This window comes from Chenopodium album, chromosome 17 (genome assembly GCF_948465745.1).
Source record: "Chenopodium album chromosome 17, dcCheAlbu1.1, whole genome shotgun sequence".
In the NCBI taxonomy this organism is placed as follows: domain Eukaryota; kingdom Viridiplantae; phylum Streptophyta; class Magnoliopsida; order Caryophyllales; family Amaranthaceae; genus Chenopodium; species Chenopodium album.
Genome location: NC_137850.1, coordinates 44,795,847 through 44,817,801, shown reverse-complemented (window position 1 = coordinate 44,817,801; position 21,955 = coordinate 44,795,847). Strand labels below are relative to the sequence as shown.

The following is a 21,955-nucleotide window of genomic DNA, read 5'->3' as shown; positions in this document are numbered from 1 at the left end:
ATAATTATTAATCTGTACAAGCTACCTTATTTATCAGAGTAATCCATTTTGTCTATAAACATAACACAAATTCATTATATGGAATAAATGAGTTTTATAAAGAAATTTTTTAAAAAGTAACTCCATATGTTATTCGAGTACCCTTATTCTTTTGTTTTAATTAATGAAAGAATAATTTCAATTATTCAAAAGCGTAATCCCATTTTTGTATTGATGTAACCTCACATACGTGAAGCACCTAATATTAAATTAAATTACCTAATATGTGAAGTGGCCACGCCACATATAAGAATTTGTGTGCGTATCTATCATTGAGGTGCTTGGTGAACACTTATATACGGAGTGTATTATTATATATACTTTGTATTCAACATGTCCTTACTTTTATATGAATCTCACATACGTGAAACCCATAATACAATATAAAATTTATTACCTAATATGTGAAGTGGTCACACCACATATAAGAAATTATGTTATCTCTTTGAAGTGCTTGGTGACCACTTATATATACTTTGTATTCAACTTGTCCTTACTTTTAGATGTACTCGTTTAAAATGTTGATATTTTCATCACTACTTCAACACTAATATGAAGATCAACTAACCTACAAGAGTGACGACAACAAATCAAAGACAAGATTGACATATTTTGAGTGACGAATGAGACCAAGCTAGATGAAGCAAGCGCGAGCACTATAAATTGCGAAAAAACTACCATCAGTTCCTTCAACAATCAATTTTACATACCAATCCTTGGTGTTCAACAAGTTCACACATCAATATGTTTTTTCATGCAATTATCAAAGATTCGTGGTAACCTAAATTCTATTTTCAAACCATCCCATCACGAATCTTATTTTTTTTTTTTTTTTTTTTGCTTTGAATAGTTGCGAGATCTAGATCAATAAATAGCCTTTTTTCTGTCGCTTTGACTTCTCTACTCACTTGGTGAAAAAATACACTCTCTTAGTTCTGGCCTTCTTGGCGCCCGCCACTCCCTCGTTTACTCAAGAGCAAGAGAGAGAAAACTTAAGAGAGAGAGAAAACTTAAGAGGGAGAGAGAGTGAGTGTTTTTTGGGGCAAAATCTCGCAAAATCTACCTCTTTTAGATTCCCCCCAAATTTTTTCACTAAACCCTCAATTTTCGCTCTCAATTTAATCCCCAGAAATTCTGAAATCCCTAATTTTACTTCATTTTCACTTCAAATTCCCATCTTTCTCTCTCTTTCAATGGCTTCTCAGCAACAGTTGGACGCCATTAAGGTAAATTTCTCTGCAGTTATTGCATGGCATGCCCTAATTTTTTTTGCTTTTTTTGGAATTTAAGGGTTTACTGTTTCGATTGATTTTGCTGCGAAGTACATCATTGAATTTGAATTTGAATTTGATTTTGATTTTTTGGTGGAAAATTAGGGTGCGAAAGTTCTTATGGTTGGTGCTGGTGGAATTGGCTGTGAACTGCTCAAAACCCTTGCTCTTTCTGGCTTCCAAGACATACATATTGTGAGATTTCTTCATTATTCTCTTCAATTTTATAATTTTTTGAAAGTATTGTTATTTTCTGGCACTAGGGTTTAAATTTAGTGTTGAAGTTTTAAGGGTTTTAGGTCGCGTGAAGTTCAATTGTTGTAATAGGTAAAATTAAGTTAATTTTGCGCGAAAAATGGTATAAAATTAATTATGTTTGGATGGGCGCATTTTGCTTGGCTAATTGGTCAATTTTGGGTGAAGAATTAGCCAATCTAAGCTTTCTAAGGCTTGACAGCCATATTATGCTGGTTTCTCTGATTTGCATATCATAAATATAGTTGAAAGAAGTATTACTCAAGTGATTTTCTTTCTAAATTGGCTGTTAAAGTTTGAGTTTTGAGTAGTTAAGTTGAATTTGACACCTTTTCGGGACGGAGACTGCTTCTTTGTTGCTTTCAGAAGTACCATAGACAATAGTGTCAATCCCGTGACACTAGAGCAATTCAACTCAATCTTGATTTTCAACTGTGATGCTTAGTATCATGAGGTGCTTTGCTGTAAAATACTTGGCTGGCTGTGTTTTCGCTTGAATGTGCACCCAAGTGTTCTGATGTTAAGATTAGGTCATTTCTAAGAATACATTCGTGGTTTCATCTAATTTGGAGCTCCCAAATTTCATGTGTACTTGAGAGTTATAGGACTGAAGATAGTACTTTGGTGATGGTTTCCTATATGACATACGTGAGGGGTCATGGGCATAACAACACATTGTTTGAGGTTTATTTCAGTAAATTACAGTGTTGTTATACCATGTGTAGCAGTCGATTGATTCTGCTAGATTTCTAGAACATATCTATCTTGTATGGTTGTACCTGTCTTTGGTTTGCATTTACTATTTTTAAACTCAGTATAGGCAACACATCTTGAACTTGAACCGCGTTTTGTGATGGTATAATTCATCATAGAGATATGAACTGCTTTTACTATGCTTGCTTTTGGCTATAACTTCCTCTTTTTATTTTATTTTATAGCTGTATATCTTATAGTTTATGTTCTTTTTGCTGCTGTGTTTTGTCATCTCTGTCCCCATTTCCCGTTGGAGAACAAGGGTAGAAGTAAGCTAAAAATATTATTTATGGGTTCTTTTAATGGTAAAATTTATTCAGTGGCTAGAGATTTCATCATATGCTCATTTCCATTTGCAGATTGACATGGACACAATAGAAGTTAGCAATTTGAACAGGCAGTTTTTGTTTCGACAGTCCCATGTGGGACAATCAAAGGCAAAGGTATGTATCCGCTTAGCATAGTGGTTTATGGATGACTGGCTGGGTAATTAATCTATCTTGCTAAAACTCTGCCAGGTTGCTCGAGATGCTGTATTGAAGTTCAGGCCTCATATAAGTATTACTGCCCACCATGCTAATATTAAGAGCTCTGAATTTAATGTGGACTTTTTTAAGCAGTTTGATGTCATTTTGAATGGTCTTGATAATCTGGATGCTAGGCGACATGTAAACCGCATCCGCTTGGCAGCTGGTGTCCCACTGGTAGAGAGTGGGACTACTGGGTTCTTGGGACAGGTAATTTTTTCTCTGCTTAATAAAATTGTAACAAGTACATGAAAATGAGGTTGGCATCCCTTTTTATGTTTATATTTTTTTATGTTTATTTTTTTATTTTTATAATTATTGTTTATATTACCCCCCTCCCTCTCAAACGTTGCTTACAGCCTGCTTTTGTAGAATGGCTATATCACTGACCTCAATCTTGGTAATCAGGCTTAACTTAGCATGAGACTTGATCGCTAACAGCCTTGCCTTGGTAAATGAGTAGCTTATGCGCATGGAAAAAGGAATTGTAGAAACAATATAAACAAAGACATGCTGAAAGTTGGAAACATTTAACAAATTACAATATGGAAACTATAAATCTTAAACAATAGGTCACTTAATATACTTAGAAATCTGAGACTGTTTTGTTACCATCAACTAAAAAAGGGTATGAATGGTGGTTAGATTTAGTTAAAGAGATTTTAGAAAGGAGATCATGTTTGACATATAATATCCTTACGGGGGAAAAAGGTGGTTGTAGAAAATGAATTTTCCCCTTGAGTTTGGCTTTTGAGTTTTTAAGTTTTGGAAAGGGAAAGCGTGACCTTCGTCAGAATTTTATACTGCATAGTAGCTTCCCTCACTGCCTGGTTGAGGTTTTGAATAATGATGATAGTTTTTAAATTAGACTGCAGACAGGAGCTACCTTTAATGCAAAGAAGTATGTCCTAGAGCTAGATTGGTTATCTTGATTCCATTTCCACAAAACTACAATTTTCTTCTACTCATCCTCTGTAAATATAATTTTATGTTAGTGGAACGGCTTATGTAAATGCATTATTTGAATATTTTCTTTTAAATTTATTTTTGTTTTTTGTGGCCGGAAAATCAGGTAGCTGTGCATGTGAAGGACAGAACTGAATGCTATGAATGCTATCCTAAGCCTGCTCCGAAATCATATCCTGTTTGTACTATTACTAATACACCATCAAAGGTAGTTATATGCTTCTTAACAACCATTTGATGCTTTTGTATTGCCTTCACCTCACTAGACTTTGTATTGGTGATATAATTCTGTACTTTGGCTTGCAGTTTGTTCACTGTATTGTTTGGGCCAAGGATTTGCTCTTCGCCAAGTTGTTTGGTGATAAGAATCAGGATAATGATCTCAATGTACGTTCAAGTGACGGTGCAAGCTCCTCCGAACATACCGATGACATATTTGAGCGTAGGAATGATGAAGATACTGATTGTTATGGAAGGAGAATATACGATCATGTTTTTGGCTACAACATTGAATTAGCTTTGTCTAATGATGAGACTTGGAAAAATCGCACCAGGCCTAAGCCAATATATTCTAGAGATGTTCTATCTGATAACCAGGAAAATGGAAACTTGGATCAAAGTTGTTCAAGTGGTGATCTAGCTTCAGTCTCAGCAATGGCAACACTTGGGCTGAAGAATCCGCAAGACGTGTGGAACCTGGCAGAGAACTCGAATATTTTTTTGGAAGCTTTAAAACTATTTTTCTCGAAAAGAGAGAAGGTTTTGCTCCCTCCCTAGCTGCCATTTTGATCAGCCTATGATTCTGATTGGCTTTGGGGTATTAATTTACTGTTATTGCTCTAAACAGGAAATTGGGAGCCTGGCTTTTGATAAAGATGATCAGTTAGCTGTTGAGTTTGTCACTGCTGCTGCAAATATACGGGCTGCCTCTTTTGGTATTCCTATGCATAGCCTCTTTGAAGCAAAAGGCATTGCTGGCAATATTGTACATGCAGTGGCTACAACAAATGCTGTAGTTGCTGGGTTGATTGTTATTGAGGCCATTAAGCTGCTTAACAAGGACTTGGAAAATTTGAGGTTGGTCCTGAATCCTTTGGTATCTATTGTCTTTTAATTTCATCAAAACTTTCTATTTTATATTAGAAGGTTGAAAATCAGAATTTGGATAACACTTTTCTATGATGTGATATGTGAAATTCCACAACAAATTTCATGTTTTATTTCAGTTAAGCTTTTTTATTTTCTCCTTGTCTCTCTCCATCCCCTCTTCACTTTCATTGTGTGCCCATCTCTGCTATAAGCCTATAATTTATCAGATTATTGCGGTTTTTTATCTTTTTAAAGTGAAGATCTATAGCACTTCATAGAGCTTCATAGATCCCTCAATTTTTATCTTTTTAAAGTGAAGATCTATGAAGTGCTTGAGCTTTGAGCTGGATGCCTCTTAATTGTAGTTGCCACATTTATTTTAATTTGCTGTGATTTATTTAAATTGCATATAGCTTACATAAGTGATGGACTCTGTATTTAGTTGTGATCTTGGTTTTTATTATTTATTTGTTTTCCTGAAATTTAAACCCAGGATGACTTTCTGTAATGAGCATCCAAAAAGAAAGATGCTTCTTATGCCTGTTGAGCCATTTGAGCCTAACAAATCATGCTTCGTCTGTTCTACGGTAATGGTTTTGGTCCTTGTCTACTTAACTTGATCTGCTGTTGGAGTTCCTCTAATGACTTTTCCCTCTTTGTCATAATGATATTTCTGTAGACCCCATTGACACTTGAGGTTAATGCTTCACGCACAAAGTTTCGGGATTTTATTGAGAAAATTGTCCGAGCAAAGTTGGGCATGAACCTGCCTATAGTAATGCAAGGTACTTCCTTGTTATATGAGATTGGTGACGATCTTGATGAAGACGAGATACGGAATTATGAAGCAAATCTTGAGAAGGTGGTTGCTCCTCTTATCTGTTTGAGCTTTATCAACATTTATATTGTGGTGTTTGAGACTCTCATACTTTGGCTTCCTCCAGGTGCTTTCCAAGCTTCCATCTCCAGTCATTGGTGGTACACTCGTCACAGTTGAGGATTTTCACCAGCAATTGTCCTGTGAAATCAACATAAAGCAGAGGTTTTCATTTGTTTATATTTGTTATGTCCAACATTTACAATTATATGCAATTGCACATTTGCACTTGGAAAGCTTTTATAGTTGAGATAGTGTGGACAAATTAAATGATGATGATTAACTGAAATGAAGGATATGCACGGGCTTTTGATTGGCTTGTTTTACTCCCAAAGGCTAACCCAAACCGAGAAAACAACTCAATTTCTGGAAACATGGGGGACATAGTGTGTTTTTTTTGGGGTTTTTTGGGGGGGGGGGGGGTTTAAAAATGGTTGTTGTGGTGCTCTTTTGGTTCAAGTCTGTCACAGATAACAACCATATTGGAGGGATTGAGAGGGCGGGGTATTTGCTATAGATTATGATTCAAAAAGGGTGCACCTGTCAATGCCTGAAAATAATTCAATCAGGTGTACGGCTTTAAGTCACAGGTTTGCCCTATGAATTCAATGATTTTTGGTCTACCAAATAGAGCTGCTGAATATATAGGTTACCTTATAAAATTTGCCTTTTCTCCTCATGTATTGGTGATGGACACATCTGAACTTGCGATTCTGTTTTTCTTTTCTTTTTATTTTATTTTCTATTATGTATATATATATATATATCAGTAACATGATAGCTATAAATAATTTATGTTCCTAGATAAGTGTGCTATATAATATGTATAGACGATGTTAGTGTTATTGATAAGTACTAGCCTTGTGACGAAGCACGTGTTATAAATTGCACTATTCTATAAGAGTTATCCTAATGTAATCAGTATTCAGGGCCAGTGGGACTGTGGGAGTATGGCTCTGTTAGGTGAGAGTTTGGGGCTTGATATGTACGGCGGTAATGTTTATGATGGTGCTTAGCTAAAATTCTGATACTTATGTTTGTGAAAAGAGACAATTGGAACTTGTGAATGTGGGATTTGGGATGACGTCTTTTCCTCCTTCACCTCCTCTGTTTCCTGCTGTAGTAAACCAATTATCATGCTTACTTTCTCCTCAGCTAGCTGGTTTCCTTATTATGTCACTGATACATCTATTTCTCGTTAACTGAGGATCATGTTTGATTTCACTATGAGTTCCTTTCTGATTTTAAATTTCATTTTGAAGTTTGAGCTATTTTCATTAGAAACTTCTCACTGTATAAAAATAAGAAATAAGATGGATATATCCTTGTGATATTTCTGGAGCCAAGTACTCCTAAATTGCCTGTAATGCCATTCATTTTTTTTACATTTTGTGCAGGGAGGATTTTGATGAGGAAAAAGAGCCTGATGGTATGGTTCTCATTGGCTGGTTGCAAGTCCCAACTGATACAGAAAATAAAACTTCTGCTCAGAATGGTGAGAGCACATCAGGTACAGGTACTGATCAAGCGGTGCCTTTAGAGATTGCAGAAATTGGGGAAACTGAAGTCAATGCAGTATCCAAGAAAAGAAACTTTTCTGAGCTTTCAAATTCCTCTGTTTCTCATCCTTCATGTGGCAATGATACAAAGTGCAAGAATAAAGAAGTAATTTTGGAAGATGATGGTGATGATCTTATCATACTTGACCATTTGAATTCTGAAATGGCCAAGAAGAAAAGACTGGTATAAATTGCTTTGGACATTTTGTCCAAAACTATTTTATCCTAACTTACTGCATTAGAGATCTATTAGATTCGCCTAGCATTTGACCACGAGTTAGGTCTAGCCTTGCAAGCTTTTGACTCTTAACCGTCTACTTTTGTCTCATTGTCTTTGAAGGTTAGTAGTGTAGAATGGATTTAGCGGTTTGTCTCTATGTAAATTATTGACTGATGCACATTGCTATTGTCTGGAACCTATTGGAATCTTGTATGAGCTGACGCTTGAATTTTTGCTATTATGTTGATTATCAAGCTATTTTGGATGTCAATATACTCTTCTCAGGATTTCCTTTTTCTGGTTGGCTGTCTCCTAACCTTATTCAACATGGTTGATGTAAAGACTGACCTGTTTATGCAATCACTTTTTTTTTTTGTTTTAAAACGTGATGCAAGAAACTCAGGTTCGATACAGATAGCGTTCTGAACTTTGCTTCTAAGAATGGCTTATGGAATGGCTTTCTTCGCTTTCCTTTTTCTGGAACTTAGACGCTGTGCATTTGTAGGAGTTCAGCTACCGGTTGCTGCGGCAAATCTCTAGTGCACAGAATCAGATATCATCACCTCCAAGATCAGACCTGTCCATGGAGTCAGGTTAATTCTTGTTGCAATGCTTGGATGTGCTTTTATCTCTTCCTCTTTTGCCCCCGGTTTTTTATCGTGTCACTGTGGTGGATGCTATTGCGTGGAGCTATGTGACTATCGTAATGCTAGTTAATTTATAGTTGAGGAGATAGATTAGAGTGAGGGGGTACAGCCATTCAGGGGTGTTTCATAATCAAGAGTAGAATATCTCAAAATTCATTGCTTAGTTTATCTCAGTATTTATCATAGTAGGAAAAACTGCCTTTTCTGATTGTTCTAATCCCTATTTTAGTATTTACAAAAGTTTTTGACCAAAGACCAACATATATTGTATCTAACCAAAAAAAGAAGGAAAAGAAAGTCACATCTTTTGTGACATTCTAAGCCGTATTTTCATTTGGAAGGGGATTTTAAACGCCTATGCAAGGCATAGGAGGCTGTGTGTTGCTTGATATTTGTAGTTCTTCTGCTTCTTTGGCTTCCTATGATCTTGTTTCTTCAAATCGTCCAATGTATGGACATCAGCCAAACATGCAAATGATCTTGATTTTTCCGAGTAGTATCGGGATAACCCTCTCCTATTAACCAAATCAAGAAACAATTCTTAGATTAGGAGCTTGAATCCCTTCAGTTGATACTTCTACTTTTAAGTATAAAAGCAACATTTTTTTTTTTTTTTTCTTCTTCTGAGGTTAGTCTTTGTAAACCTTGACCATGAATTGGCATCGTTATGAGTTCTTAATGTGTTTTCAAAGTATTAGCATTTCATAATTTATTTACATATAACTAAATAATTTGACAAAAATTATATGTTAGATTTATTTTGAAACAAAGGGAAGCTATACATAAACTAAAGAAATGAATAAGTCTGACATAACAATACGTGAAATTAAACAACCTATTTTTATTTCCATGAACCCAACTCAAAAATTCATACGACTATAATCCATCGAATTAAACATAATCATCTCGATGATAAAATATTACCCGTTCCCAATCATTTTCTAACCTAACCTATCCCTGTATCACCTCTACCCATATTTGATTTTACTTACTTTTGTGGAAGATTCATCTCCAGAGCATCCATGTCAAAAACATCTTCATTTGTTGTTTTATTCTCCATTTTTTTGCAAGAGACCGAAAGGATCGATTTTGGGGTTGGGGTGATGGGGAAAGCCTTCCCTAGTTCTGCTACCTATTTATATATATGGATGAGATGCATGAATATACTACTTGTATATAAGCTGGTGGATGAGAAAAAGAGTTTGGAACTTAGAAGAATATTTTTATTTTAGACGTCATAAATCGAAGTTGCTCAATAATAGTGTGGGGAATATAATTAGATTGGAAAAAATGAAAGGAAAAAAAATAAAAATTAGTGGATAATTAGATTGGAAAACATAAAAGAAAAATATAATTTAGTGGATTGTGTTTCTAAGCCTCTGAATCCTGTGCATGTGCACTCACCTTATTTTCAGATGGCGGAGGTTATAACCATCGATTTATCTTTAGACGTATATGGCGCTCTATCTTTAGCTATTTTAAACCTTTTTTAGAGACACCATGTATCTGATGTTTTTTTTTTTAATTTTTTTTTTTTTAAAATTTTTTTTTTTAAATGTTAAGGAGAAGGGCTATACCGGCCCGAAACCTCTCACAGGTCTAACCGGACCCGGGTTAGCGGGCTAGATAATATAGAAGTTAGGGGGGGGGGGGGAGAGTAAGAGAATCCCACCCCAAATTGCCTCTAGTGGAGTTTGATCCCACTAGCCAAACTTTGCTTGGTACCATGTATCTGATGTATGTATCAATGTATGTATCCTTTAATCCTATTCTTGGTTAAGGCAAAAAGGAATTGGAAAAATAGCAACCCCTTGTCCCCTCCCCCCGAGTTCCGGACGGATAAATGCCCTTAATGATTGAGAGTTCGATCGACACATCGAAAGGAAACTAAGAGCAAGTTTCGCCCCAAGTCTTAAAACTTGAATGTGATCATTTTTGGTGGTCCCCATTGAACGATCGACACATCGAAAGGAAACTAAGAGCAAGTTTAGCCCCAAGTCTTAAAACTTGAATGTGATCATTTTTGGTGGTCCCCATTGAAAATGATGTCATCAAATTCTTGTTAAGACTCACTAAGACTTGCACAAATTTATCACTTTAGCCCTAAGATTTAAATATTTGACATATTATATATAGAAAAGTGTAAAAAAAAAAGAGATAATAAAAATAAAAGTGAGGTGGGTGATGTGGGTCCCAATCTCAAGTCTTAAGTTGAGTCTTGGAATTTCAAGACTCAACTTGAGACTTGCTTGAGATTTTTGAAGAAAAATGGGAAAATTCTTAAACATAAGTTTTAAGACTCAAAATGATGATATCAAGACTTGGGGCTAAACTTGCTTTAATGACGACTACAAGCCATTGAATATGGCTCTTATACTTTTGATTAAGAGGATGTGGTGATGAGATTTTATGATAAAATACCTGCCTAATTTCAAAAAAGAAAAAGCTAAGTGTCTAACGTGATCTTTTCTGTTTATCAACAATCCACCATTACATTATATATGTACTTTGTAAGAGGAGAAAGACTTCTAGTTTCTCATTAGCTTAGCTGCTTAGATGGTCATAGTCTCATGGAGTACCACGCTATCGTTCCACAAATTCATTAGCCTCGGCATCCAAATCCTTCTTTACTCCCTTGTGGTAGAATTCAATTTCTTGATCCTCAGCCGTACAGCTCCTTGCACTAGGTGCATAGTCGCTTATTCTTTAGTTCATGTCTTAGAGCAATACACACATCCGTATCCAATTATAACTCTGTTGGCCGGTAAGTATGAAATCTTCATCAGTTAGTATGTATGCGAGTATATATACATGTAATTTATTAATTTAATTAGCTAGTGTGATTTTTAACTGATCCATATTACTGATATTGGACCAATAGATCAAAATGCCTCAAGGTTTTAGATTCTGTTCTTGAAGTATAACTATAAACTGATATTGGACCAATAGATCAAACGATGGTATGGTATATGGTATTGAAGTCTTATCTTACAATATCTTTAATGTACTTTCATTAAAGAAAATAAGGATTACTTTCATTAAACAAAACAAGGATAATGATTGTGTATACTGTCTGAATGAGGTCTACAGATATGGAAGTCGTAAATTGGTGATGGATAATCTTACACAGAAACTCACAGCAATCATAAGTCACTAATATCTGATTAGCTATAAGTGTTTACTTTGTACTTGATATCTATTATTGACTTATTGTGTATCTTTTCAAAGTATGGTAAGCGATTTTTGAATTTTAATTGATTAAATTTTTGCAATATGGATACTTTTTTTAGAGTTGCAGTACTGATTTAATCTATCTGAAGTGATTAGCTAAGAAGTGATAAGAAATTAAAAAGTTAATTCAGCTGAAAATTTTTTACTACTAGTTTAAATGGAAATCTTCTAAGCAAAAAAAATTCTATTGCCTCTCATCTCTGACATATATATATATACATGAATCCATGAAGACAACACAAACATTAATAAGTTATTATCTGCAAGTAAGTTTACACTGTGCGCCAGAGTTTGAGAGAAATAATCATTCTAGACAAGAGCATGCTATAACATCACTAAATAACACCATTGAATTGTTTTGACATACGAGAAAACACAGCGAAAAAAACAAAGCCACCTCCATCATCACCATCGAAAGCATCTGTTCATGAGCATTGATCTGCAATTTTCCAAAAATTAATAGATTTTTTCTTAATTTTTTTTTCATCTTCCACTGAGGTTGCTAAATTGGGCAAGTAGAGTAGTTCCAGATCGTTCATCGATGGCTTGTGTCTGCTCAGGAATGATCGCGTTTGGTTCCACTGCCACAGGTGCAGAAGCTGCAGTAGAGTTTAGGTTTGTAGAAGCATCTTCTGTCTTTCCTTGCGCCGATGCCTCTTGAATTTGCAACGCGTACTCCAGGTTCCATAGAACATCACCCATTGTAGGCCTGTCACACCCATACTCAGCCAAACATTTCTCAGCTGCCTCAGCAAATTTCTTCATTGATTCTGGGTTTATCGATCCAACTAAGACAGGATCGAGGATTTTTTCCAGCATTCCCTTCCTCTTGCAATTCATTGCCCATTCTGCAAGGTTCACTTGCTCTCTAGATAGGGCCGGGTTGATGGCAGGACGAGCACATAAAACCTCAAGCAAGACAACTCCGAATGAGTACACATCTGACTTGTCAGTAAGCTGTTGTTTCCTGAAATACTCTGGATCAAGATACCCGAAACTACCCTTTACTGCTGTGCTGACATGGTCTGCTTGTTGGCCTGGACCATCCTTGGATAGTCCAAAGTCTGCCATCTTTGCGACAAAGTTTTCGTCAAGGAGAATGTTTGTTGTCTTGACATCTCTGTGGATGATTCCTTGGGCAGACCCTGTGTGGAGGTAGTGTAGTCCACGAGCTGCTCCAATGCTGATTTCAAGTCTTTGCTTCCAAGATAGGGGAGGCATGTTCTTTCCATAGAGGTGGTCGCGTAAAGGTCCATTGGACATGTACTCGTACACCAGGATCATCTCACTATTCTCGTCACAATACCCTATTAAAGACACCAAGTGCTTGTGGCGAAGCTTGGACAGCATCTGTATTTCGGTCATGAATTCATTGATACCCTGCTCTGAATGAGGGTTGCCTCGCTTGACTGCTACCTGTTCATAATTGAAATATCAATGTCAATGTCCATACACTGATATAAAGGTATGTTCTCGTCATCCTTATAAATGTTAGTTTGAGTTGTAAATTAAGTTTATGATTAGTTTTGTCAAAAAAAAAAATGTTTATGATAAGTAAAAATCTGTTGAGTTTCTTTCAATTTGTCCAATGCAGTATTAAACAGTTCATTCAAAGTTTAATCAAAATTGTAACCAAAAACTTAATACTGGTGTAAGCAAGCATTTTAAGGCGATTAACCTGGGTGCCATCCAACGTTCCAATGTAGACATTACCAAATCCTCCAACACCAATGACACCACTGGCTGCAAAGTTTTTGGTGGATTCCTTGATCTCGTCGAAAGTGAACCTACGGCCAAGGCCACCAGTGGTGAAGATACTACTTTTATTAGACCCATAATTACTCTTACCAAAGACAGTCGAGTCCCCTGCATGAAGAGGAAGTAACCAGGAGGAGAAGCTGTTTCTCCTTTGCCAATCCTGAGGCCTCTTATGCCACTTGATCACCATCGCTCCCAACCCGACAAAGGCTCCAAACATCATAGCAAACCCGACTGCAGCGACTGTTTTCTTATGTTTGCCGTCCGTAGCAGCTTTTCCATCCGGACCAAACTCCCCATCCAAACTACTTACCGTGTTGTTCATCTTGAACACCTCGACCCCATTGAGGATAGCGTTTTTAGCACCGGAATCAAGAGTGGACTGTCCAATTTGAACCGAGACTTTATCTTGGTCTACCAAAGAAGAATCAACAACAATGTCTTGGAAGTTTGGGGTGGCTAATTTACCCGTAATTGAAGATAAATCCAACGCAGAAATAGCAGTTTTACCATTAATGTAGACATTGAAATACAAGTCATTAAGGGCTGTACTAACAATGTCACAAAAATGTAGCCTTACTAAGTAATCGTATGACTTCTCAACCGGAAACTCCCACGAAACGTTGAAGCTCTGCTCCATGGTGTTAGCATCAGCCATTTCTGCTGCAGAGGCATACACCGTTTGCGGGGCTATGTAAGGGGTGACTCCGTCAGGGTACTTGATGATATTGGTTTGAACATTGACATCTTTGGCCATATTTTTGTTCTTGATATACCCATCATCTTGGACCCATGTTCTACCAAGGGTGTCATTATCAGCTGTGATTAGGCTTCCACCTACATTGACTCGATACATTGTTTCGAGTGAGCTATGACTAAGGCCATTAAACTGACCCACCGGAGACAAAGATTGGCCTGAATCACCTATCAACTTATCTGGCGCGGTAGACACCTCAATGGCATTGATAAAAGCAGCCGAGTTTTTCTGAGGCTCAAACCTAATAGAAAACCTTTGGGACTTAACATGGATGAGATACTCCTTCATTGTGAGATTGGTGGCACTAAAAGTATGAAGTAGGGTGACTTCATTGGTATAAACATTAAAACTAGCCGACTCAAGCTTGAAAACATCGGTCTTAATAGGGAGGAAATGGAGGCGAACCCAATGCCAACCCGAGTCCTGCAATGTAAACGTGTAGGTTGCATCCTTTAAGAAAACTCTAGCAGAAGAATATATCTTAGAAGGTGCATTTGCATTAGGGTCAGAAACAAGGTATTTGTCCTCCGCCGAAAGGAACCCATGAGCATCTTGGTCAGATTCATAGGTTTTTCCATCAGAGGTGCTTATCTTTTCGTTGCTTCCACAAGCAATGTAGAAGTTGTCTTTTGGGCTGAAGGTAGCTGCAGGGGTCGCGAGGGTGGAGAGGGGAAGGGAGAAGAGAAGAACGAGGGGGAGGAGCGCGAATATTGTCATAGAAGAGATTGGTAAGGATGATAAAAATGTTTGGGTGGAGGAATGAAGGGTAAGTGGTTTTTTTTTCTTGTCCAACATCATTCCTCCTAACCCAGGAGGGTGTACAGGGGTAGACTAGGAGAAAAAAAACAGAACAAAAGCAAGAGAAATTGAAGGAAAGTTGTTCAAAAACATCAAAGTAAAAGGAGATTTTTGCTGTTTTTTTTTTTTTCTTTTCTTCTCACTCTTGAAAATCGGAGGTGTTTTTTGCTTTGAGAAATGTTGGTTCGTTGTTGTTTTGTGTATTTTTGATGAATGGTAATGGTAAACTAAGGCAAATGTCCAAAATTTTAGCCAGTTTTTTTGGGTTAATGTTGGCTTTTTTTAGATAGAAATCTTGTGAACAATGTTTGGGATTTAATTAGCTAATATATGATGGTTAAGGGTTGTCAATGAATACAGAGTCTAACATTTTTTTTTTAAATCAATAGTTTAACATCTTTGACATAGTCAATGACTCAATCACCATTCAATTCCCATATTAGACAAAAAAAATACAAAAATTTATTGCATGCTATTATGTACTTGTATACGCTTGTTTAATAAATTTGATTTCCTTAGCTTTATTATAGCAAATAAACTGTTATCTTAGTACAACCTATGTAGTATTACCTTTGCAATCCATCGTTAAGAATGTTACTGAGTATATTGTATGGGGTGGAAATTCAGATCACGATACAATCAGTAAATCGATTGTGGCTTGTAAGTAGGTGCAATTAAGATCATATTTTGGCCGAAAAAAGAACTTGTTACCATTTTAAAAATGATTGGAAATAAAGACATAAATAAGGGATTAATTGAGTAATTCTAATTGTTCTTGTTCCACAATACCTAATATATCCAAATGCTCATATTGATAATATTTGCTCATTTTATCATCTATAATTTTCACTTAATCTACCTATTATTGATAATTATATAAATGAGCAAGATACCTTAGATGCACCCTGCATTCGAGTGTATATTACTTCTATAATTTTCACTTAATCTACCTATTATTCGATTGATGTAAATCTTTTACCAATATACTTAGTAAGTATGAAGTATTAATTAATTAATTTTTTGATTTTAAAGGTAGAGTAAAGGCCTGTTCTCTTCGGCTTAATTTCAGTTCAGTTCAGTCCAGCTCCAATTAGTTTAGTTCTTAATTTCTTTCTCTCATAAACAATTCATTTTAGCTCTATTTAGTTCAATTCAGTTCAGCTCGTTTTAGTAAATCAAAACAAGGCCTAAGTTACTTAAATATACTCCGTAATTGTTGTATTGTGCTGCAATAAACTGCTACTTGTAGAGTTGTAGCATTTCTCACTCCAAAAAAAAAAAAAAAAACAAAACTGCTACAAACACCTGCTATTTGTAGCAGCTTTGACTTCCTCAAGTAGGAAATCGAAGGCAAAATATAACTAACTCACACATACTACAATTTTGAGAAATAAAAGTTCGCTCGTTTATTTTGTTTGAATTCTTTGTGCCCTCAACTAAGTGTTCTTGCTAACTATCACTGTTATAAAATCTCTCTTCATTCTCACAAAAACATACAAAATTCAATATTTTCTTTATCAAGTATATACATTAGCAAATATCACATTGTACAAGATTCTAACTAATGTCGATGGAAGAAGACTTGCTTCGTGAACATCGGAAACTCGTCATTGAAGGATTCCATTTGAGGCGCCTTAAGCGTCAATTGCATGAATTACACAGCAGAGAACGTTCGATTTTCTAAACTCGCTTACTATTCATGTTGTCGAAATTTAATATTGAATTAAATTTTTTATTTATATATGATTTGGTTAATTAACTCCGCCAGTGGGTTTCCCGCTGCCAGTCCCAAGCCTGGATAAAGGAGGAGGGTTACGGTAGGCCAGTGACAGCCAGTATAAAACTTCGTCACATCCCATGACATGAGCCAAACAGATAGCAACGGTTCTAGACGAATTAACTAGACCAATTCAAGATGAGGTTCCATGGTGTATGCTGTTCGCAGATGTTATCGTTTTGGTGGATGAGACTAAGGATGGGGTTAATGTCAAGTTGGAGCAATGGAGGCAAAGGTTGGAATCTAGAGGGTTTAAGCTAAGTCGGAGTAAGACTGAATATTTGGTATGTCGTTTTGGCACTCAGAGGGGGACAAGCAATGAAGTGGTGAGTTTGGATGGAAAGGATTTGACCATGAGTGAATGTTTTAAGTACCTAGGGTCGATCATCCAGAAGAATGGTGACATTGATCAAGACGTGACCCACAGGATTAAGTCAGGGTGGCTTAAATGGAGAGCGGCCACGGGAGTGCTATGCGACCGCAGCATTCCCTTAAAGTTGAAGGGAAAATTCTACAGGACTGCCATAAGACCAGTGTTGCTCTATGGTACAGAATGTTGGGCTTCTAAGAAAGAGCATATTAAAAAGATGGAGGTTACGGAAATGCGCATGTTAAGGTGGATGTGTGGAAACACTTTAAGAGATAGAATCAGAAATGAGGTTATTCGCAAGAAAGTAGGTGTGGCGGGCATTGTAGATAAATTAAGGGAAAATCGTCTGCGTTGGTTTGGACATGTAAGACGGAGACCCGAGGGTGCACCGGTGCGAAGAGTGGAAGAGTGGGACCATGGAGGGATTAAACGAGGAAGAGGGAGACCAAAGATGACTTGGTTGGAAGGAGTGAGGAAGGATATGAAGTGCATGGATTTACGTGAGGATGAAGTTTTGGATCGTAAGGGATGGAGGAGAAAGATTTATGTTGATGACTACACGGAATAATCAAATTTGGTTCATGTTAGCCGACCCCACTTTTGGGATTAAGGCTTTGATTGATTGATTGATTGATTGATTGATATGATTTGGTTAATTCATTTCAATTTGTGTTTTCTAAATGTCAATTTAATACTATAATCTTTTGTTGAATTCTTGAAAAGCTAATGTAAAATGTAATTTGTTTGAACTCAATTTATTTAGTTAAAGAGGAGCTGGAAAATGCAAAAAAAGAGTACAATAAAACAGAGTTTGATCTTAGATATTTACGAAGCAGTGCGAAGTTAGTCGGAAAAGTCATTAGGCTTCTTGACAGTGAGAAAGGTAAGTCATGTCTTCTTCTTTTTCTTTGATTAATTCGGTTTTCTTGCACCCTGGATTTGTTTAATTTGTTAATTTTCTATTGTTTTTCTTGAATTTATCCGTTTGTCCACGCACAACTTTAAATCGTTAATATATATCTTGATTACATATTTCATATGATACAAATCTAATATTTTGTATTCAATAACAAACATGATACATGTTACATGAATTTATACATTGATTATTTTTAATTATAATAATAATTGGAAGAAGTATTCTGTTACATGAAATCTGTTGTAATGGTTGCTTGGCATTTTTTGTGCTTACTAAGTCTCTTAATTCTTTATACAACTTTGGTTTAGTTAGTTCGTTTGTTCTTATATGATATTGAGATCCAAGTGTACTGTATCGTAACACTATTGTTTTCGACGCTTTTCTTTGATCACATAGTTTGATTTGGCAGTGGAAAAAATCAATCAAATTTGTCACCGATTGATTTGTTTATATGCAGGCCCGTCGCTGACCCAGGGCAGCCGGGGCACCCGCCCAGGGCCCACGGATAAAAAGGGTCTCATTTCCAGCAGCTTTGAGTCTAAGAGTATAGTTTATTTAGTTTAGAGATGCTTTATTCAACGTCATTATCTCTATAGCTTGGTGGTAAGGAATGGTTTGCGAGTACTTGTTGTATTCCTAGGTCAGCAGTTCGACTACCCATAGAGCTCCAATTCTCTCTTTATGTTTTTTAAATAAATTTACTATATGTGTAGTATATATATAAACCACTATAGCCTAAATTCTTCTTATTAATCTTATTATGATAAAAATATGTGTTGTTATGTTCCTAAAAAAAAAATTTATATATGGATTTTGATTAAGTATTTTTTTCCAAAATTGATAAAATGATTAAACAAGCAACGAGTGAGCTACTGAGCTATACTCTATCTTTCCTTTCAAAAAAAAAAAAAGCTCTGAGTGAGCTAACATGCTATATTTTTCTTAGTTAAGCTCTTTTTTTTTTTTTTTTTACACTTTCCATCCTGTCATGCATCATATTTCTTTTGTTAGTGAAGAATGATTAATTTTATTCGTAAGAGAGAATCCATCGTAATGTTTCATTTTTTTTTTTACAAATCATATAGTTGTAGTAGTATATAGAAGGTTTTTTTTTTTTTTTTTTTTTTTTTAATTTTTTTTTTACATTGAGTTTAATTTATTATAAGTGTTTTTTTTGTAAGAATGATAATATGTTCATATTAAAGTACATATATAGAAAAAAAAATACCTCTTCTATATTAACCAAAAAAATTCTAAATATAATAGGGCCCCGATTTATTCTTTTGCCCATGGGCCTCCGAAATCTCAGAAACGGCCCTGTTTATATGTGAATGTGACAGTAAGTGTGGAAGTTAGCAACGTAGAATGGGTCGTTGGTTGTCATGACAAAGTGGACAGGGAGAAGCTAATTTCTGGAACACGAGTGATTCTTGATAAGACTTCCCTCATTATTCTAGGCATTCTTCCTCGTGAAGTAAGTTCTAATCTCTTCTGCTATATACGTGTGCCTTAGTTCAGTTGTTTATATTTGCTGGTAATTGTGGATCGAAGTGAGTTAATGTGGAAATATTTAAGTTGTTAAGGAGTGTATGTAACTTTTGCCTTAGCTTTAAAGAACAATTGTTAATGCCATTTTGTATTCGATTCCTTAATCCATGCTTGAGATGCATCTACTTTTCAGTCGAGTAAGGCAGGAGAACAGAATGCGTGCCTTAATTAGTATTATTTGTGTTATGTATGCCTTTTCTCAGCATAGGTTTACATCTTTATTGAACTGATTTACATCTTGTAACAATTTAATTAGTACATGCCAGTAACTAGGTGTCTAGTTTCCGGACTCGCCTATACATATTACTCCGAACGATACAAGGATTTATTTGGCTATGATAGATTGTGAGAGTACAATCATGTTTCCCTTATTATTTTGGGAAATCTCACTTATTGTATATGCAGGTGAGTCCTCTTGTATACAATATGATTCATAAAGATTCTGGAGATATTAGCTATTCTGCTCTGGGAGGGCTATCTGATCAGATTCGAGTGCTGAAAGAATGCATCGAGCTTCCACTAATGAATCCTGAGGTTTTCATTAAGGTGGGAATTAAGCCTCCAAAGGTAAGACGCGTGTGTGTGTGTGGCTGGCTTGCTATTAGAATTCCTGGTTTGTGTTCTTTTTAGGTGTGTTTCACATTTTAGTTCCAAGCTAGTCTTAATGCATCAAGTATTTTTTTTCCGAGATTTAGGGTGTTCTTCTGTATGGGCCTCCTGGGACGGGCAAGACAATGTTAGCTCGAGCCATAGCAAGCAATATAAAAGTCAATTTCTTACTGGTATATGAGAGTATTCAGTTAGATTAAAACTGCTGCATTTTTTATTTTATTGATGTTTTAATTTTCTGGCATGTAATGATGTGCTTTCTTTTGCTGTTCTAGGCTGTTGCGAGCTCTATTATAATTAATTACATTGGTGAGAGTGCTAGACTGATTCGTGAAATGTTTAATTACGCTAGAGATCACCAAGTGGGATATCTAATGTATCCATGTAAAGTTTTTGTCATAAGTTGTACTTGTTTCAAATGATTTATTAAAGTCATTGCTCCTATTTTCAGCCCTGCATCATCTTTATGGACGAAATTGATGCTATTGGAGGTCGACGACTAGGTGAGGAGGGTATGACTTCTGATTGTGAAATTCAGAGAACTTTGCTGGAGCTACTGAATCAGCTTGATGGATTTGATCAACTAGGCAAGGTATTATGACTGAACTTTAGTAAGGAGGTAGTTATGTTATATGCATTGCTGTTGAACAATGTGATATGGACCTAATATTTGACCACTAAGTGCTTGGTAACTGCAGGTCAAATTTATCATGGCAACAAACAGACCAGACGTGTTGGACCCTGCACTTCTTCGGCCTGGTCGTATGTATAGACAAGAAGATTGAAATTCCATTGCCAAATGAACAATCAAGATTGGAAATTCTCAAAATTCACGCTGCTGGCATGGCCAAGTATGGTGAGATTGACTATGAAGCTGTTGTTAAACTAGCAGAGGTGAGCAACTATTGCTTAAAGACTTGCATATCATTTTCTGTACAACATCTAACATGTCACTCGTCTAACTCATACTGTCCTATTGCCTATTTTTTCAGGGGTTTAATGGGGCTGATCTACGGAATGTGTGTACTGAAGCTGGCATGTTTGCTATTCGTGCAGAGAGAGATTATGTGATCAATGAAGACTTCATTATGGTAATGTTTGTCACTAACAATTAGACCATTACAGATCATGATCTGTACCTGTTGAGTATTACATTCACTGTTTCGGCTTTTTGGCTCAGTAGCTTCTATGCCATTCACACGTATTGCAAAAATTAAGGCTCAAAATGATGAAATAAGCGATTTTGATCCTCTTTAAAGCCACATTTTATTGTGGAAGGTTAGAATACTTGGTTGTGCAGGTTGTGCTTGAATTATTACTTCTGATGTTTCTTCGCTTTGCAGGCTGTCAGGAAATTAAACGAGGCAAAGAAATTAGAAACTAGCTAGCTATAGTGGTGACTTTGGACAGCATTGATGAAGAACTAAGTGAAGATTGTATATTTGAATGTAAATTTTATAGTTGCAGCTTTGTTTTTTTTATTTTTTTGAGTGAATATTTCATAGTTGCACCTTGTAAAACAATTAATTTCTACTTTTTCATACTTCGTGCTAGTAGTATATTACTAGAACTTCACAGTATTTTCCTATTAGTCTTATGCTGTGTTGCCTGTTTTTTTTTTTTTTTTTTCAACAAACAACTTTAAAAATTGTTTATCATGTAAAAAGTTTCAGTAGGTTACATTTGGAATATTGCGTAACAAACAACTACAAAAAATAAACCTTGTTATGTGTGGCACTTTAATTTGGAAAGAGTGCAGATTGGAAGTCCTTTCTTACTCTCTGTGCAAGTCTCAAAAGCTTCTATCACTCTCCTGTCATACATTTTCGGGTTGGTTTTAAAAGTTTAATAACATCTAATAGAGTATAATATTGGACAAGTCAGTTTTTCAACTTTTTGTTACAAACTTTTAAATCTTTAATCTTGATGAAATCAATTTATTACAATGTTATAGTAATTGTTGATCAATTTGGAATAACTTTTAA

General features: G+C 35.9%; 2 protein-coding genes and 1 pseudogene across 2 annotated transcripts; 2 read left to right on the top strand and 1 right to left on the bottom strand.

Moving 5' to 3' along the window:
- The first annotated feature begins 1,004 nt into the window (after window positions 1–1,004).
- On the top strand, window positions 1,005–7,853 carry LOC145589868 (SUMO-activating enzyme subunit 2-like). Its single transcript, XM_081646562.1, has 11 exons — window positions 1,005–1,265; window positions 1,416–1,505; window positions 2,678–2,761; window positions 2,837–3,055; window positions 3,918–4,019; window positions 4,118–4,570; window positions 4,659–4,888; window positions 5,394–5,487; window positions 5,580–5,762; window positions 5,845–5,942; window positions 7,175–7,853. The coding sequence occupies exons 1-11, from the start codon at window positions 1,233–1,235 to the stop codon at window positions 7,524–7,526; spliced, it is 1,938 nt and encodes a 645-aa protein (XP_081502688.1). The 5' UTR covers window positions 1,005–1,232; the 3' UTR covers window positions 7,527–7,853.
- A 3,120-nt stretch (window positions 7,854–10,973) lies between these two features.
- LOC145588157 (26S proteasome regulatory subunit 10B homolog A-like) lies at window positions 10,974–21,658 on the top strand (annotated as a pseudogene).
- LOC145588156 (putative receptor-like protein kinase At4g39110) lies at window positions 11,918–14,747 on the bottom strand. Its single transcript, XM_081644800.1, has 2 exons — window positions 13,113–14,747; window positions 11,918–12,850 (listed from the first exon to the last, which is right to left on the bottom strand). The coding sequence occupies exons 1-2, from the start codon at window positions 14,745–14,747 to the stop codon at window positions 11,918–11,920; spliced, it is 2,568 nt and encodes an 855-aa protein (XP_081500926.1).
- Window positions 21,659–21,955: the final 297 nt, after the last annotated feature.

Bases quoted from the DNA above. Each gene is read 5' to 3' on its own strand.
- LOC145589868 (XM_081646562.1), top strand. From the start codon at position 1,233: ATGGCTTCTCAGCAACAGTTGGACGCCATTAAG. The intron at 4,020-4,117 runs GTAGTTATATGC...TTTGGCTTGCAG, and splicing joins TTACTAATACACCATCAAAG to TTTGTTCACTGTATTGTTTG. The intron at 4,571-4,658 runs GTTTTGCTCCCT...TGCTCTAAACAG, and splicing joins TTTTCTCGAAAAGAGAGAAG to GAAATTGGGAGCCTGGCTTT.
- LOC145588156 (XM_081644800.1), bottom strand. From the start codon at position 14,747: ATGATGTTGGACAAGAAAAAAAAACCACTTACCCTTCATTCCTCCACC. The intron at 12,851-13,112 runs GTTAATCGCCTT...AATTATGAACAG, and splicing joins GAACGTTGGATGGCACCCAG to GTAGCAGTCAAGCGAGGCAA.